The sequence below is a fragment of the Clupea harengus genome, chromosome 3 (genome assembly GCF_900700415.2).
Source record: "Clupea harengus chromosome 3, Ch_v2.0.2, whole genome shotgun sequence".
Classification (NCBI taxonomy): Eukaryota; Metazoa; Chordata; class Actinopteri; order Clupeiformes; family Clupeidae; genus Clupea; species Clupea harengus.
The window spans coordinates 25,447,686-25,465,999 of record NC_045154.1 but is presented as its reverse complement, the minus strand read 5'-3'; the positions used below and the strand labels follow the sequence as shown (position 1 = coordinate 25,465,999).

The 18,314-nt window shown below is 47.1% G+C and overlaps 1 protein-coding gene across 6 annotated transcripts in view; it reads right to left on the bottom strand.

Annotated features, from left to right (window-relative positions):
• The window catches only part of trim44 (tripartite motif containing 44), a 42,719-nt gene extending 26,104 nt beyond the window's left edge, over positions 1 to 16,615 (bottom strand). Inside the window, exons 1-4 of one of the 6 annotated variants that reach the window (XM_031565170.2) lie at positions 16,430 to 16,615; positions 12,202 to 12,952; positions 10,841 to 10,918; positions 3,240 to 3,647 (exon numbers count right to left, since the gene is read on the bottom strand). In XM_031565170.2, the coding sequence (XP_031421030.1) occupies positions 3,240 to 3,647; positions 10,841 to 10,918; positions 12,202 to 12,915 (1,200 nt within the window). In that variant the 5' untranslated portion in view covers positions 12,916 to 12,952; positions 16,430 to 16,615. Of the gene's footprint in view, positions 1 to 3,239; positions 3,648 to 10,840; positions 10,919 to 12,201; positions 12,953 to 13,499; positions 13,664 to 14,040; positions 14,385 to 15,569; positions 15,605 to 16,276; positions 16,402 to 16,429 lie in introns of those variants that run through there. The other 5 variants (XM_031565168.2, XM_031565169.2, XM_012828107.3 and 2 more) reach the window with 5 other exon arrangements.
• Positions 16,616 to 18,314: the final 1,699 nt, after the last annotated feature.

Here is an 18,314-nt window from a genome sequence, read left to right as displayed (position 1 = left end):
TGTGTGTGTGTGTGTGTGTGAGGCTATCAGAAAGAAGTAGATGAGTCATTTTGTGTGTGTGTAAAAATAACCAGAATGTGTGTGTATAAGGGTGTCCATCTCGCTCTCCATTTGTCTCTCCCTACACGCCTCTCGCTCTGACAGACAGAGGGAACATTCCCCTTGACAAATGCAAGTGGGGTAATGGCGGCTAGCTGGGATAGGAGGGTAAATGGCGAGCGCCACTCTCTATTGATCCCCTGACAGACGCCAGGATGGAGCGGCCGCGCAGGGAGCACTGTGTTTAAGGAAGAGATGAGCCTTGCTGTTGGCACACACACACACACACACACACACACACACACACACACACACACACACACACACACACACACACACACACAGAGACACACACACACACACACTCACACTCACACACAGACACAGACATACACACACTCACTCACACTCACACACACAGGCTCGCTCACAAATCCCCCAAATCCCCCACACTACTTTACACTTGGGCAGCTCGGCCGATCCTATCAGAAAATTACTATCCTGTAATTAGGGCAGAGATATATTTGAAACTTGACATTGTTTCACGGCGTGATGGTGTTTTTATAATGGTGCTCCCCAGGACAGGCGCTGGAGGAGAGGTGGGAGAGATGGAGCCGATTGGGCTGGGTGGAGGTAAATGGGCTTCCCGCGTAAGCATGGATCACACAAGTTGTCCTCATCCCTTTAAAGCTGGTTAGAACAAATGACAGCAGGCTGTCCAGTTAACCAGATATGATCCATGACTCACTCTCTCTCTCTCTCATTCGTGTCACACACACCCACCCAGCAACACACACACACACACACACACACACACAGTACCACACACTGTCTCACACACACACACACACACAGACACACACAAGGGGGTTGCACGTAGTACTCGAGCAGGTACATCAATTATCGAGTTTCTACATTAACGTCGAGTACTCGTTAATCACGTGATGCTAGATCTCTCGCATACTCGGTTTCCAGTTAGAGCCCGTGGTAAACAAGAGGAGGGATGACGACAGCAGGTAACATCAATTGTTTGGAAGTTCTTTGCTAAAACAGAAAAGGGCAAATTTTCTTTCCCAACTGTGATTGCAATAAACATTCAACCATTGTGAGTTGTGGACGGATTTTCTCAAGGAAAGCTCTATCATCGAGTCTGTCATATAAAAGAATGGGCTACTACACTAACGCAGTTAAACAAAATAAATCGGATGTTTAAGGAGGTTATGTTTTGGGTGCGATTTGTTTGTCTGTCTGTAAGAAGGATTATGCAAAGACCACTGGCACAAATTTCAAGAAACTTGGTGGAAAGGTGATGTGTGGGCTAAGGAAGAAAACTGTTCAATTTTGGAGCAGATCCAAATCACTAAGCGGATCCATACATTTAGTTTTACTTTCGCTAACTTTGCGAGGTACAGCATCTGCCCTTCTAGTTTCATTTTCTTAATCGGTTGGGCTTACTAAGGATGATCAAGTTTCATCGAATTGACAAAAAAGAAGATCCGCTATATGTAAACACAATAAGAGCATTTATTGAAAAAATCCACTTGTTGACTGAACTTCCTATCTCGGGCTGTAGAATGTTGGTAACAAGTTACAATATCGTCGGTATAATCCATACTTCAACAGTGCTTTGCGCTTTGCTCCGAGTGCAACCCTATTATAGTTGCATAATGTTTTAATTGATACAAGACACCTCCCACACGACCTCCCGCCCGCCTCCCCCCGGAGTACTCAAGCACTCAAGGTTTTCAGGAAATCATTATACACTCGTGCAACACCCAACACAGACACACACAACCACGCACACACAGACATGCACATGTGTACACACACACACATACACACGTGTACATACGCACACACACACAAACATACACACACACACACACACACACACACACACATAATGAAAGTGCTGAGGTAGGCTGGCAGTACTGACAGTGGCTCAGAGGAGAGAAGGAGAAGGCAGAGCAGCAGCTTTCAATTAGGCCCCTAATGAACTCAGCCACAGCCAGCCTCATTTCTCACCCAGAAAAGTAATTTCTCCACCTCAGCTGCACCCATCTACACACACACACACACACACACACACACACACACACACACACAAACAGACAGAGCACTCTCACTCTTCCATGAGGGAGCCCTTGCTCCATGCTGATAATGACAAATGGACCACAGGGGCTCTTTAATTCTGACCTGTGAGTAACAAGACAGCACTGTGCATGTATGTGTGTGTGTGTGTGTGTGTGTGAGAGAGAGAGAGAGAGAGTGTGAGTGTGTGTGTGTGTGTGTGTATGAGAGAGAGAGTGTGTGTGTGTGTGTGTGTATGAGAGAGCGAGAGTGAGTGTGTCTGTGTCTCTGTGTGTGTGTGCGTGTGTGTGTGTGTGTGTGTATGAGAGAGAGAGTGTGTGTGTGTGTGTATGAGAGAGCGAGAGTGAGTGTGTCTGTGTCTCTGTGTGTGTGCGTGTGTGTGTGTGTGTGTGTGTGTGTGTGTGTGTGTGTGTGTGTGTGTGTGCAGAAGTAAATAGGCAGCAAGGAAATGGGAAGTGAGCCAGGAGTCCTTTGAGGCCACTGCGCTATTTCTTGAGGAACACTAAATTACCCTGACCTACTCCTTTAACACTGTAAGGACCTCCTCAGTTAAAGTCCTCTTTAGTTACACAGAGTTACACCGAGAGAAGGTCTGCTCTTCCATCACTCTCCTGACAGCCCCGTTATAACCCAGAGGAGTGCAAGTAACACCACAACTACATACAACACGGACTACACACTTTTATTTAAAGCGATGTGTACGCGTGTATTATTTAACTCAGGTACAGGTATACCTGTCTTCAGGCTTAACATGAGAGATGCCAAGAGATTACTTATCTGATCAAGAATGACAGGTATTTAAACACTGAAGGTCAAGCTGAGATGGAACTGGAAGCTACAGTGCTTCTACCCAACTGCTTGATTTCACTCATCACTTATCCACCTGGTACAAGCACTGTGTTGACTAGAAATTCCTTACTAAATGTGTAAAGTTAGTCTTTGACTACCAATATTAAAGTTAAATGGACTGTTAACTGATGATCCTGATGATTGGTGATCAGTGAATGGGATGGATAAACAGTTGATTGATTTTTCTATATGTCCTACCGAGATTTTCCTCTTTTCAGGTGTAAGCTAGTATCCGTATCTGTAATTGATGGGTTGCTCACCGCTAGTCTGAGGCCTTGTGCCATGGCGGCAGGAAGTGGAGCTGGAACAGGTGCCGCCACAGCCGCCTCAGCCTGGTGACCAGCGACCGCAGCCCCCGCCGCAGCAGGTTCAGCTCCAGCCCCGGGAGCGTCCGCCCCGTCAGGACCGGCCGCAGCGCCCGCCGCCTGAGGTCCGCCTTGGGCCTCAGCCTGCTCCAGTTCCCCCAGCTGCTGGGTGATGCAGTCCACCTCCTCCTGCAGGCGCTCGGTGTTGACGCTGATCTCGGCGATCATCTCGCTGGCCTGCGCCGTCAGGAAGGCCTCCTTCAGGTCCACCAGGTGCAGCGTGCGCTTCTCCTCCAGACGGACCAAGTGGTGGAGCTGGTCGAACTGCTGGTTCACGTACACCTCCAGCTCGTCTTTATTCATCTGAGGGAGGAAGGGAGAGAGAGAGAGAGGGATGGAGGGAGGGAGGGAGGGAAGGAGACACAAATGAGGAAAAATAGAGAGAGAGAAAGGAAGGAAGAAAGAGAGGAGAGATAAAGAATTGGTCAAAAAAAGAACCATGATTGATGTACATAGATGGACGGAGAACATGACAGGAAGTGTGTGAGTGTGGGGGTATGGTGTGTCACAAACTGGAAACTTCATTACACAAAGTAAATGCTGAAGACAGTGCATTTGACAGGGAGAGACAATCAAATCCAGCGACGCTGAATGGAGAAAACAGGGAATCCTGAAAACCCTTGGGAGGAAAAGAGAATGAGAGATGTATAAAGCACAGAAGAAGAAGAGTGAAAGAGACAGGAAAATAGAAGATGAGTGCAGTCGTAGAAACTATTTTACCCCCCAAAGGCTGGCGGAAATGGCCTATTCCGCTTGGGCAGGTTGTCTTAAACTCCAGTGATAAATTAAACTTTCCACCGAGGCCTGGATTTTTAATATAGGCGTGGTGACATATTTTTCTTTGACAGGGAACATTTGAATGCACCAATCACAAACCATCACTGCCTAAGTCTGATGTATGTATCTGGCAAAAATATATCACGTTCCCTTTATTGGAAAAGTGGCGCATTATGCCTACATATTTCTGTATTAGCACAGAAGCACAAACAAACCTGTGTTATGGGTTAAGGCAATTAATCTATCTCAGATATCCTCCAAGTAAACACATATACTGGCAGGCTTTAAAAAAAGAATACAATGTTTATTTTAAAAGGTTAAACCCCTTGAAAGACCAGAGCATCTGGAAAGAGGCAGTCTAATTTGTTCAACTTGAATGAAATGCTTAGTCAGCAGTAAACAAATGTCATCCATGATGTAAACACAGAACTAGACTTACCGCACAGCAGTGCGTAATATGACCACCGATAGAATGAAGAATGCAAGAATTTAGTAAAATAACAAGATCTTTTCCATTCCAGGAAAAGTGTGTTATCTTGAATGATTATGTTTCTGGCAACAATAGACTCAAATGTTAGTTGTATATCTCATTCTGAGTGAATATCAATGGAACTATAGTTTGTGGATATGGCAGCAGTTGGATAAATGCTACATATAGGCCTTCAAGTATCAACAACAGGACAAGGGTATAAATCATAATAAAGAAGTTTAAATATAGCCGTAAGCAGCTCTACATGCTATTGGTCGGCTTTAACCAAATCTTTCACCAATTACCTTGGGCCTGGCTCCGCCCACTTAGTGCCTTTGACCACACCCTTACTGCTTGCTCTGAAGAATGTCCTTTTTGTGCAACACTGAGATGCCATTTCTGCCAGCCGTTTTTGCCCTGGAACTAGGGCCCGTAATCTGAAATTTCACACCCAGAATAGAAAAGCGCAGAAGAGCAGGGGGGATTCGAGGGATAAGCATTAAAAGGCAGGGAGCGAAGATGGACAGAATATGCCTCCCTAGAGCAAAGAAGGGAAAGAAAGGGAGGGAGACAGCGAAAGAGAGAGAGGGGGAAAGGGAGGGAGAGAGACAGTGTGTGTGAGAGAGAAAGAGAGCAAGAGACAGTAAAAGAGAGTCAGATCTGGAGGAGAGCTGTCACACTCGTCTCTCTGCCGACTCTCACAGTGGTATCTAATTGGATTTTTTTTCCCCCTATCAGGCAGGCATAATGAAGACCCTCGCGAGACCCCATCCTATGGCTGCCACGCAGCGAATATAGAGCTCATGGAGCTCGCCACCATGGCGTGCCATCTGTTTAGGTTTCAGGGCAGTTGCACTACTAACAGAATTCCCTTTTAATCCATTTCCCTGCAGGACCTCTTTAGCTACGACTCATTTGAGTATGCTGCCTCGACAAGCAACCACTGACTGTGACAGCCTTGGCTCAGAGTGCAGACGCCACGCCACACAGATACAGTATAGCATCCACAAGTACAGCACAAAGTCCACACATCCAGCGACATACCCCTTTCTCTTCTGTCTGCAGCAGTAAGACCCATCATATTTTGAAATCCCAAAGTGGTTGGATGAAGGGAAGTACTGATGGAGATGGAGATGGAGATGGAGAGATTACTCATGGTCAGTAATAGTATGACCCAAAGTATTCTCCTCTTCTGGTCATAAACATCCATGGAGCCATAGGGATCCTCATCCACTAAATTATTTGCATGCTTCTTCTTCTTCTTCTTCTTCTTCTTCTTCTTCGGTCAATTGTATTCACAGCCTGTTGCCACTCTCATCCATGCTCTTCGTAACCAGACACATGAATTATTTTCTCTACCACAGTCGTCCACATTAGAACAATCCCAAGATGGTCTCCTTTTGGAACACAAAGGCGATAACACTAACTGACGGAACCAGGAAGATGAAGGAACAACTCCAAGAAAATCTGTGGCTGAGCTTCTTTTGTGCATTAAAAATAGAAATGTCTTTGTGCCTCTTGGTTTCTTAGATCTACTTGGCAAGTGATCATCCGTTCCCATTCGCAGTCATTTTGTTCCACATCAGACTCGGAGCAAAATTAACCCGCGGGAATATCTTTGCCACACGTGCTGAATGTGAAATCACTCCATGACCACAGCACTATGATGGTGAGCGGCGTCGCATGTATTTACACGCAGACTGCGGCACTGCATGGCACTCATAAAAAAAAGCTGTTGCACCACACAGAGGAGACCGCAGGCCTTAAAGTAGGGCACTAACACTCCGGGCCACACACTCCATCCTCCCCTGGTAGTGTCACACTGGGCAGCTCGCACTGACCCTCTTCTCATCGCCCTGAAGCACAGCGGGAGCCAGCCAGTCAGTCAGCCAGCCAGGGGGCCTCCGTGCAGCTCCACTCTACTCAACTCAGGCTGACCTGGCCACTGCGGCCGGCCAAGGGAGAGTGTGGATGAGCCATCTGGCAGGGGCTTATCTCACCCCAGGCAGGTGCAGGATCCATGCCCTGGGGGCGTCGAGGGGCACAGCAGCAGCAGCAGACAGGGCCTTAGGCTGGGGCGAGATGGCCAGAGCCACTGGGCATTTCTGGCCCACTTAGTGGACAACCAAGGAGGAATGGCAGGGGTATGGAGGGGGGAAAAGAAAAGGACAGGAGTTTGTGTGAGCTGGTGACAGTCCTTAGTTAGTAATCAGTCACAAGACTTCTATACAGATGCGGATGTGCGGATGCTGGAAAACAAGCAGCTGAAAGACACGTCTTTCTCTCAGTGCTGGCATTTGAGGGGAAATGAAAGAGAGCAAAAAAAAGGCAGGAGAAAACAGAGGAGGCATTTAAAAGGTGATGCTGCCAATTCACAGAGGAATGCTCGCACAGCGTGCGAACACATACACACACAGACTCGAACACACACACACACACACACACACACACACACACAGACAGACTTGTCCATCCACAAACACACACACATGTGGGCTCCAGATCAGATCAAAAAGAGGAGCACAACAGTCTGTTCATTTGAAGCAGGCTGCGCAGACATGTGGTGAGCAGCCCCTGAACACACGCACGCTTCTAAAGAGGCCGGGCCCGTGCCAGCCCAGTGAAGGAGACGAGCCCTGAATGTCCCCGCACAGAGAGAGTGGTCCGAGGGGGGAAGCATTAGAGGAACATTAGGCGTAAATGGCTTTGAACTGGCTGTCCTCCCTCAGACACACACACATGCACACACACGCGCGTGCGCGCGCACACACACGCGCACACACACACACACACACACACACACACTTACACAGAGGCCGGAACTGTGGCTTCATTCCAAATGAACACTTTTCCAGAGAGATTTGCATCACATTTTACCTCCCTGCTATTGGCATCTCCAGGCCAGCAATCAGAGCCACTAAATGACCCAGTGGATCAACAGAGAGGGAGAGAGAGATAGAGGGAGGGAAAAGGGAGTGAGATAGAAAATGAGAGAGAGAGAGAGAGAGAGAGAGAGAAATCCAGAGAGAGTGAGAGAGAAATGGGATGAGAGAGAGAGGCAGCATTTTTAATTTCCTCTTCTGCGAGTGTAATGGAATGGAAGGGGGAGCCCTGGCAGAGTTCAGGCATCAAGTCGAACAACTCTCCCTGGCTGTGAATGTCAGTCTGAGCACGCTGCCGGGTAACGATACATAAAGTAATTACATTAAAGATGAAGATGGGAAGGGATAGAGAGAGTAAGAAAGAGAGAGAGAGAGAGAGAGAGAGAGAGAGAGAGACAGCAACGCCTTTCTTTCTTTTGTTCTTGGCCTCTAGGTGACAGGTTTTATGTGTCTGGTGTTCTTGTAGATTTTTATGGGCCTTCTGGAAAATAAAAAAATAAGATAAAAAAAATAATGGCTTGAGTAGCAGAGAGCTTCTGCAGGGCTGATTATTTAGTTCGGAGGCTCCCGCGGCTGCTGAGGCTGTGTAGAGCCGCGCTCGGGGCTCCGGTCCTCCTGCAGACACACTGACAGCCACTCAGTGAATAAAATATGAGACGATTAAATATGCTGACTACCTGCTGGCCTCTTAGCACCCGGCCCAGCAAAAGAATGCTTCAAGCAGTCCGGAAGAAAACAATAACAACTGTAAAGAGGAGACGGAGAGAAGGAAATAAGGGAGAGGGAAGGAAGGAAGGAGGGAGGGAGAAACGAGAGGAAGGGTGAATGGAAGAGAATGAAAGTGAATGTTGCAGGGGCGTTTGGGGGGGGGGGGGGGGATACGGGTGTGGGGGTGAGATAGGATGGAATGCATTGGCCAGGTGGCTATAAGCACATGGCCAGTCATTAATATGTATACATCTGCAGGTTTCTGTGGTTTCTTTCCACACGGGATATGGAGATGTGTGTTTGCAGACGTTAAAGAGTAAAATCTCCATACCTGAGGCACCGTGCTAAATTAGTAAAACCAGGTTTTAATAGGTAAATACTACAGCCCTCCTACCCCAGACACACACACACACACACACACACACACACACACACACACACACACACACACACACACACACACACACACACCTGCCTCTGAACCCTAACACAGTGAACAGACCAAAAGCCTCTCCCCCTCTCCCTCCCTCCCTCCCTCCCTCCCTCCCTCCCTCCCTCTCTCTCGCTGTCTCTCTATCTCTCCCTGTCTCTCACTGTCTCGTCTGGAGGCTTGGACACCTCAATGCGCTACAGGGCATGCATATCAAACTCCCAGATGACATTTAGCAGTCGGGAGAGGACACGGACACAAATCCAGATAATGCATCCCGACACGTCGGCCTGCCAGCGCGCAGAAAAGTCATTTTGCGAACATGTTACACCTCTCCGGAGGAGCACGGCGGGGGGACAAAAGGTCTAGGCTGGCTGCGGGGCAGTGTGGATATTTCAGGATGATAATACACTGAAGCTGAGAGAGAGAGAGAGAGAGAGAGAGAGAGAGGGAGAGAGAGAGAGCTGGATCCATTAACAGTACTACCTTCCAGTGGCCCTGCAAATTAACCTCGCTGCATTATACAGCCGGCCTGCCACTCAAGGCCACACTGAGCCCCGCGCTAACATCACCGGGCTTCTGCCGACTGCTACCAAGGCACACACACACACACACACACACACACACACACGCACACTAACCAAGGCACTGAGCTCCAGTATCACCTGACCTCATAACAGACTCCACTGGACTCTATCTATCTCTATCTCTATCTCTATCTCTATCTCTATCTCTATCTCTATCTCTATCTCTCACTCTCTCACACACACACACACACACACACACACACACACACACACACACACACACACACACACACACACACACACACACACACACACACACACACACACACACACACACACACACACACACACACACACAGCTCCCCTCTCACTTTGTTTGACACCACACCACACATCACACTGGACGGTCACCATACCTGGCAGAGAGCTCAGGTTAAAAAAAAGAACACACTCCTCTGTGACAATAGGAGTAGAACAACTAGAATCACTATTGATCTCTGACTGTTCTCTTCAACCTGTGCCTGAACTCCACACTGTAAATAACCCACACTGAAAGTGAAAGAGAACAAATAACTTCTGTCTCCAGGTGTGGACGGCGGGGTGGTATATCATTTAAGGCATCATGGCAATAGAAATAGAAAAAAAAGAAGAGTTTTTCTACAGTTTCCTCCTAATGATTGACACAATTTAATTTGGATGCAATTTAAAGCTATAATCCACGTAGGAAGGGATTTGACGGCGGTAATTAATTAAATCTCCTCAATTAATTAATTTTGATTGAATGTACAACAAAATGAGTCAAAGGAGTCTGGGCCTTAATGAATTCATACATGTCTTCTACCTTGCTTCACACACACACAACAAACCATTGCATTATCTTCTCTACTTCAGTGTGTTTAACATTTGCAAACACACTTCACTTCACAAGTGTGTGGGCGCTGAGGGCGGAGAGGGGTGGCTGAAAGATGTGTATGCACCTGTGAGTAGCCTTATGAATAAAACACAGAAAATTAAATCCAAGTCCCAAAATACACAAAAGAAAAAGAAAATTCGATTCCAGCCAACGCTTCTTCCTCTACCGTAATTTCCGGACTATTGAGCGCACCTGAATATAAGCCTCACGCACTGAATTTTTTAAAAATAATTATTTTTAACATAAATAAGCCGCACATGTCTATAAGCCGCAGGTGCCTACCGCAACATTGAAACAAATTAACTTTACACAGGCTAAAATGAATATCAAAACTAATACAATAGTTAGTTTTGCCAGTTAGATAAGTGCACTGTTGCTTTAAGAGCGCACAGTCGCAAGAGTCAATCAGAAGCTAGAACGTTAGATTGAAGACAGACGCTAGTTTGAAACCAGTGAGCTAAAGAACTTGAAGACTGGATTTGTATTGTTGTAAACTTTTATTTTATTTTCTAAAGTGTTTTGAGTTGTGTTCTGTCTACGCTGGTAGACTGTGGTTATTTTGACATTAGTTAAGTTATTGAGAGATACTGAGAAATCGCGTGGAGCTAAGCATCCATGCGGCTGCATCCATGCTAGCATCCTAGCTCCACAAAGCCACCGTAAACACAAAGCCACCGTATACAGTCACAGGTATCATAATCCATAAATTAGCCGCATCGTTGTTTAAGCCGCGAGGTTCAAAGCGTGGGAAAAAAGTAGCGGCTTATAGTCCGGAAAATACGGTACTTACATCCGGGCTCGTCCACCTGTTCTTGATCTTCTCTGCCATCTCCTGAGTGCGGCCCACCAGGTCAATGCCCTCCCGGCTCTGGTGGGAAGAACATTAAACATTTACATTAAGGCAATTAGAGGGACGCCTTTAATGCAGGTACCTACAGTGCTATGGAAGTATATGTTTGATCAGTACGTGTGGCCTGGGGGGTGGGGGGAGGGGAGGGGGTTGCGGCTCGCGGCTCTGTGACCTTGGTGTTCTGTGCTGTAACTGTGGTGTTGTGGGAGAGAAGGCTGCAGGACAAAGCTCAGACAGTTGGATGCTAGAGGGAGCTCTCTGAGGTGATAACATCTGACACTTTCACACATAAGTCCCACACATACACACACACACACAAACAGTCTCTCTCTCATAAACACACACACACACCTCTGTCAAACACATGCACTCGCACACACAAAAACACACACACTCACATTGTCTCTCTTTTGAAAACACAGGTACATTCATACACACTCTTTCTTCCTCTTTGATAATCAAACACACACACACACACACACACACACACACACACACACACACACACACACACACACACACACTCACACACATGTCAGCAGCCTAGTAGCAGAGATAATATCATTCTCATGTTTCCAGTGTCCACTGAGAGCACTAACGGTCTGCCTGCAGAGCACAGCAAAGCATGCTGGGAAGGGGATATGATGATGTACTGCCTCTCCTACTAATGCCTGCTGCACTCAGTCTCAGCGCTTGTTTGTGCCCAGTCCCCATGGCAGGCCAGAGTAACGAGGGGGTTTGTGTTTGTGGGTAACTTTACATGAGGTCATTATATGGATACACGGGACATGAGTCTGTTTTCTCTTCCAAAAACAGATGGCGAGCGGACAACAGGAAAAACACCTCGTGACGCAGATTGACCATTACGCAAAGATTCCGCTGTCTGTTTGTGTATTGCTCATTTTTTTTTTCTTTGTATGGATACTTATGGAACAGCTGTGCAGAGTACTTCAGCAGCTATAGATAGACTAATGACGCGGCCTCACCTAGCTGAGGGGGAGCAGAAGGCTAAGGTCAGCCTTTCCCACAGCAGTCCGGTGGGGATATGAAACTGTGTTCGCTGTGGACACTCCATCGCCTCTACGCCTGCCTGGTTGAGTTTCTCTTTTTCACTATAACTCTAATTGCTTGTTCTGCTTTTCCTTTAGACTATTTCAGCTGTGAAAATGTGACTTGTGACTTGTTAGGCGTATACATGTGTGTTTGTGCGAGTGTCTGTTTCGGTGTGTGTGTGTGTGTGTGTGTGTGTGTGTGTGTGTGTGTGTGTTGCGAATGTGTGTGAGTGTTTGTTTGTGTCTGACCTTCTGCCAGTGGTAGGCCTCGCGCAGCGTGATGATCTCATGCTGGCGGTGGTCCCCCTGCACGGCGCAGAGCACGCAGATGATCCGCTCGTCCAGTTTGCAGTAGAGCGACCCCTCCTGGTCATGCTCCCTGCAGCGCAGCCGCTCCACGCTCACCCCCTCCTTCTTCCCCGCCCCCCCCTCCTGACCCTGCACCTCTGCCTCTGATGGTGCAGCCTCACCCCCCACCGCCCCCCCGTCGTCCATCTCTTCGACGCCCCCATTCCGACACCCCTCAGCGCCACCGACAGCCCCGCTCGGAGCCCCTTGCTCAGCTGCCTCCATCCGTTCTTGCCCCTCGTCTAGCCCTACTGCACCTCCACTGGGGCACCCACCCGGGTGACAGACATCTCCGTTCGGAGCCCCCTGTAGGCTCTCGGCGGTCGGCCTACCCTTTGGTCGGGCACCTGCGGCGGCGGCGGCGGCGGTGGTGGGCTCGGGGTGGTAGGGTATCGTCTGGTGCCGCGTGCTAAGCGTGTGTGTGTCGGCGTGCGGTGGGCAGAAAGCGAAGCGGCAGGCCGGACAGACGTGGGTCGCCGGCTGGGCTTCGTCGGGCTCGCAGGCGTCGCACGTGCCGTCCATCTCTGGTTCCTTGCCTTCCTCATCGTCGCCTTCCTCCTCCTCCTCCGCCATCTTGTGATGTTCTGCCTCCCAGCATGCACCACGTTCCACCATGATGCACCGCGCAAGGACACCACTGCCACAGAAACCCCTGCAGGCCCAGTAGAGGACATGTTAAAAATAGCCAAGGCTGTTGGCACTTATATGCATGCGCAGGCACACACACACACACACACACACACACACAAACACACACATACACACTGAATCCCTGAGAGGTTAAATAGCGAGTGCTACAGTCAGCTGTTCCGCGCTAGACTAAATGTGTACATAGACCTTGTACTCTCTCACACTGTCTTTTTCTCTCCCCCCCCCTGCCTTCCGGCACCCAATATCCACACCCACACACAAACTGAAAGTCTTCACCTGATATTTGCAGACTTTGCACACAAACAAACCGAAAGTGTTCAGCTGCTGTTTCCAATTTTCATGCAAACCCACAAACACACACACACACACGGACTGGGCCAACAAAACACACAGATCTTGTGAGCTCACACTCACGCACAAAATGAAAGTGTTCACCCGCTCTTTTGCAGACTTTGCACACACACAAACCAAAAGAGTTCAGCTGCTGCTTACAGTTTTTGCGCTCTCTCACACACACACACACACAAACTTGGCTAACAAACACACACCGATCCTGTGAGCCCACAACTGAGCTCTTGACTGCTGAGCACACAAATGAAGGCACAGAACCGGCGCCACGAACCCTCTCTATTCTTCCCCTCTTCTTTTCGTTTGCTCCCTCCCCTGTGTCCAGCGTCACGATCTGACCTTTCCCGGCCACTGCTCTCTTTGTTTGTCCCCTCCCCCTCTGAACACTTCTCCATGGGAGCCAACGGAAGAATGAAGCTTACTCCTTCTCTCCTCTCTCTTGCCTGTTTGCCACATGCAGTTTGTCTCTCTCACTCTGTCACTAGAGCTCTCTCTCTCTATCTATCTATCCCCGTCTCTCTCTCTTTTCCTCTCCCTCTCTCGCTCTCTGCCCTAATAACTCTTCCCTGGGTAGTGTTTTGTTCTGTACTCGGTCTGCTTGCCTGCATGACAGAGACAACAACAGGCCCTCAGTTCACACAAAAAAAAACATGCAGAGCTCTCTTCACTATCTGACTGTCTTTCTCTCTCTCGCACACACACACACTCACACACGCTCAAACAGTTTCCTTGTGGGCCTACCCGTCTGCTGCTGTGTGTGTTCACAGGCTGCTTGTGAGATATGCTCCGTATGTCTTCTCCTTCTCCTCTCCCTTTCTCTCTTTCTCTCTCCTTTTGCTCTTTTCCTTCTATCTGTTCCTCCCTCTCTATCTCTTTTACCCTGCTATGCTGCTATGTTCCCTGCTATGCTGCTATTTTCTCTGCTTCTGGCCAGCTTTGCCTGAGTTTCACTTTACTGACAAACACTTCCTGGTTCTGCTCTGCATGTTTTTTTTCTCTCTCTCTTTTTTTCAGCACTTCCTGCTTTTCCACTCGAGCCGGAGCCGACCGGCGGCTGGAGGCGGAACAGGCTGAACAGGCAGCGGCAGAGAGAGGGAAAGGAGGAGGGCACAGGGAGAGAAAGAAAAGAGAAAGGGAGGGAACAGTCCACTAACTGTCTCTACCACAAAACAACAGCAAAACGGAAGATTCAGCGGCCAAGTTGCACAATTCAGCTGCAACTGCTTTGAATGACATATGACATATCTGAGACATTTATACATTTATTATTTAGTTTTTCTTAAACTATGTTTATAATTCAATTGTTTTGGTCTTATTTTGTAAAACCCAACAAGCAGTTGTTTAGAAAAAACAACAACAACAACAACAACAACAATAATAAAACAATTAACAGTTGCATAGAAAAATCCCACGTGGGAGCACAAGGCTTTGGACAGACTGGCCCCACATGCTTCAGTGCTGAGAGGGAGAGCAGAGGGGCTCCTGTGAGCGGAGCTACTCTATGCCTCCACACACTCGGCCGCTAGAGTGGAATGGATTAGAGCAGAACTGAAATTCACCACCACCCCGTGTGAAGTGTGGATGGAGCTCTGCCCTGTTGGAATTGGCAGGGAGGTTGTTTCAGGGGCATCTAGGTTTACAGCTTATGAATATTCTGCTCTCTGTTTAATGTGTTTCCAAGATGCAGAGAGCTGTCTGAATTGTTGAGGAATAACCTGGAGTGTACAAAGATTTAATTGCAAACAAAAAGATGAGTTCGACTGAATCCCGGACAGGTACAGGTGACTGATGTGCATAGCCTATCTAAATGCTAAGAGCAATGAGTGTTGGATTATAAAGTCTACCGCTCTTCCCTGTTGTGATAAATAAACAGTCATGTTAAAAATCCTAAAAGTCTCTAAAAGGATTACGCCCCAACACAAACAAAACAAAGTGTTCCATATCAGGAATGGCAAAATTATCATTTTTAATTTGCGAAATGGAGAATTAAACACTTCCTGTTAAATGAACTGCTTACAATAAGGCTAATAACTGTGCATGCCATTTTTCAAGAGAAAGGGGTTTTTAAAAGGCGACAGGGGTTTATATCTATGTCTAATTAAGATGCGGTGTGATTGCAGGGCAAAATTCCCAGGGCACAGAATAAATGCCACATGCTGGAAGCAGTGTTGTCAGCCGGATTTATGGTGATAGAAACTCATTCACACTAACCGACGACACATGGTTGTCCAATATTCATAATTTGCATGACTTTACTAAATTCCACCCACCATGAAACGAGAGGGCTCATGACTGGGTGTGGGTGTCAGTCACAATAGCTGTTATTTCACCGTGAAGCGTTTTAAGATGAAAGATTAGCTTCCGTAGGTGAATAGTATATCGGTAGTATTTCAGGGGCATGTTCAATCTAAAAACGGTGTGCACCTTCTCGCTACGATTTCTGGGTTGAACGACACGGCGTGAAACTGTGTGCAATTGGCCTTTGGTGGGTGTGTCAGAGGTGTTTACCCAACCAGTAGCGACGTGTGGATAAACCTCGCCATATTAAAAAGACAGTGCGCCTAATATGGGTCTATATAAAGTCCATGTATTTATTTATTTATCGATTTCATCCGGCTCAATTGATTCATTATTCGAATATAACACAAAGAACAGCCTTCTCAGCTGCACTTCACTTGCATAATGCAACAGGGTGTTCAATGCACCACCATTTACGTTTAAATAAACGTTTTGCTACGTTTTGTCGCCCAGTCTACAATGTTATTTTTCTCTGGGGAGCAGAATGGCGGCAGATGTGTAATGATCATGTTCTAATTAGGTTAAATGGTGAAGTGGCGTGGAAAAGGGCAGGCGGAAACAGTGGTGTGCCTGATGAAATCGGTTTAAATATATGTTTATTTTCTAAATTTGATCTTGCCATCGTTGTACAGCTCTTTAGTTAACACCTATACACCCACCAAATGAGAGAAAAACATACCTCAATGCCGTTGCAAACAGTTTTACACCTTTTCGAGGAAACATGTCGTTCAAAACGTGTCCCACACTCCTGGTGGAGTACTAGCCTCTTATTTCGGAATGTTTGTCGCGTCTTCGATGCAAGGTGGAGAAAAAAAATTGTCAGTAGGCTTACCGGACCTATCAGTTGAAGCAAATCCTTACGAAATGTGGTGTGTCCGTGAGTTACATTTTTCTCTCACAAATCAATCCACGTTTTTGTTCCCCTGTCTATTTGTGCTATCTTGTACAACAGTTCATAAAATAATTAGATGCATGTTCAAGGTCTCAAGAAACCTAGAAACTGCGGTACAAGCAAAACCCCCCAACCCCACAATGAGGAAGACAAGGCCTGCATCCCTGAACGGAGCAGTTGATTTGTACCTCTGCTGTGTCTAATTAGTTTTTTTTTGTCAACTTATGTGTTAAGGCCTTTGTTATTTCATTAAGTGCCAAGTCAATCTTTACAATGTTATAATGCTCTTCTTCTTTTTCTCCTTCTTTGTTTTGGCACCTTGATGTTTTATTCTGGAAAGTCGCCAACAGGAATAAAAGCCCTGTTTTTGAGCCTCTGTGTTTGCCTCTGTGACTGCCAGTTGCAACAGACCTGAAGAAAATGATGGCATATAATCCATTTAGTTTTCACATGATGTATTTATTTGTGAATACCTACAATACTGTAGCGATCGCACCAGCCGAGTCAGCCGTACCTTTGGCTTCTCATAGGCCGATCATTAAGTGCAGGCATTACATCCAAGCACTGAATACAGGATGGCAGACTGGCGTGGGCATTTATACACGGACACACAACATCAAGTTAACTAAGGGGGAAAACCAGAAGACATTTGAACGTAGCGCTTCCCTTGCTCAATAATGGTGAACGGGCCCAGCACGTCCACGGCTACCCGCTCTATGGACTCGTTGGCCCCTTATTGGCTGTGTACCGCACTTGTGGACGTGCAAGTTCATATCCTGCCAGTAGATGCGGGTCACCGTAGCGATATGCCACTCAAGCTGAAGATGTTCAGGAACGACGGAGGGGGTGATGGCTGAGGGGGTGAAGGATGACAGTCCTCCTGCTGTGTCACCCGTCCGCTAGTTTCCCGCGGGCTGAGGAGTGAGCTTGCGGGATGCTGGTGCTCTTGATGGACAGTGGTGCACCACATGTCCAGCGTCTCCACACTGGTAGCCTCCCTCTGACTGGCTCGTCTCTTGTTTGGAGCGCTGAGGAAGGCTCACGTTCACACTGTATTCTGGCTCACAACTTGCTGCACGACATCATATTCTGCTGAATTCTAAAACAATGTACCGTGGATTGGCATCATAGTCTCAAAGAAGAAAGCAGAATTCATAATATAATCATTCAACATAAACAGTGCAACATCAGTTGTTATCACCTCTTATATTACTTTGTCAGGGGGCAGTGCCTTTCTACTGCATGAAGACATAAAACATTCTTATAAGCTGTTCTCAGCAAAATAGAGCTTTTTTCACCAAAAATATGTGTTGAGTTGAAGTTCTGCTGTGCACTGGATACCTGTCTTCGGGAGTGAGAGCAAATCCTTACCAAATGTGGTGTGTCCGTGAGTTTAATTTTTCTCTCACAAATCAATCCACGTTTTTGTTCCCCTGTCTATTTGTGCTATCTTTTACAACAGCTCATAACATAATTAGATGGATGTTCAAGGTCTCCAGAAACCTAGAAACTGCGCTACAAGCAAAATCCCCTAACCCCACAATGATGAAGACAAGGCCTGCATCACTGAATGGAGCAGTTTATTTGTACCTCTGCTGTGTCTAAATTGTTTTTTTTTGTCAACTTAAACTTAAAGGCCTTTGTTATTTCATTAAGTGGCAAGTCAATCTTTGCAACGTCATAATGCTGTTCTTCTTTTTCTCCTTCTTTGTTTTGGCCCAAGCCCAAGTAATCCAAAAGCAGTGCTTCACCTGGTCCTCTCAGTGGTCTGCAGAGCCACCCAAGGGGATTACCTCACTGACAACACATCTGCAGAAAGGCACTG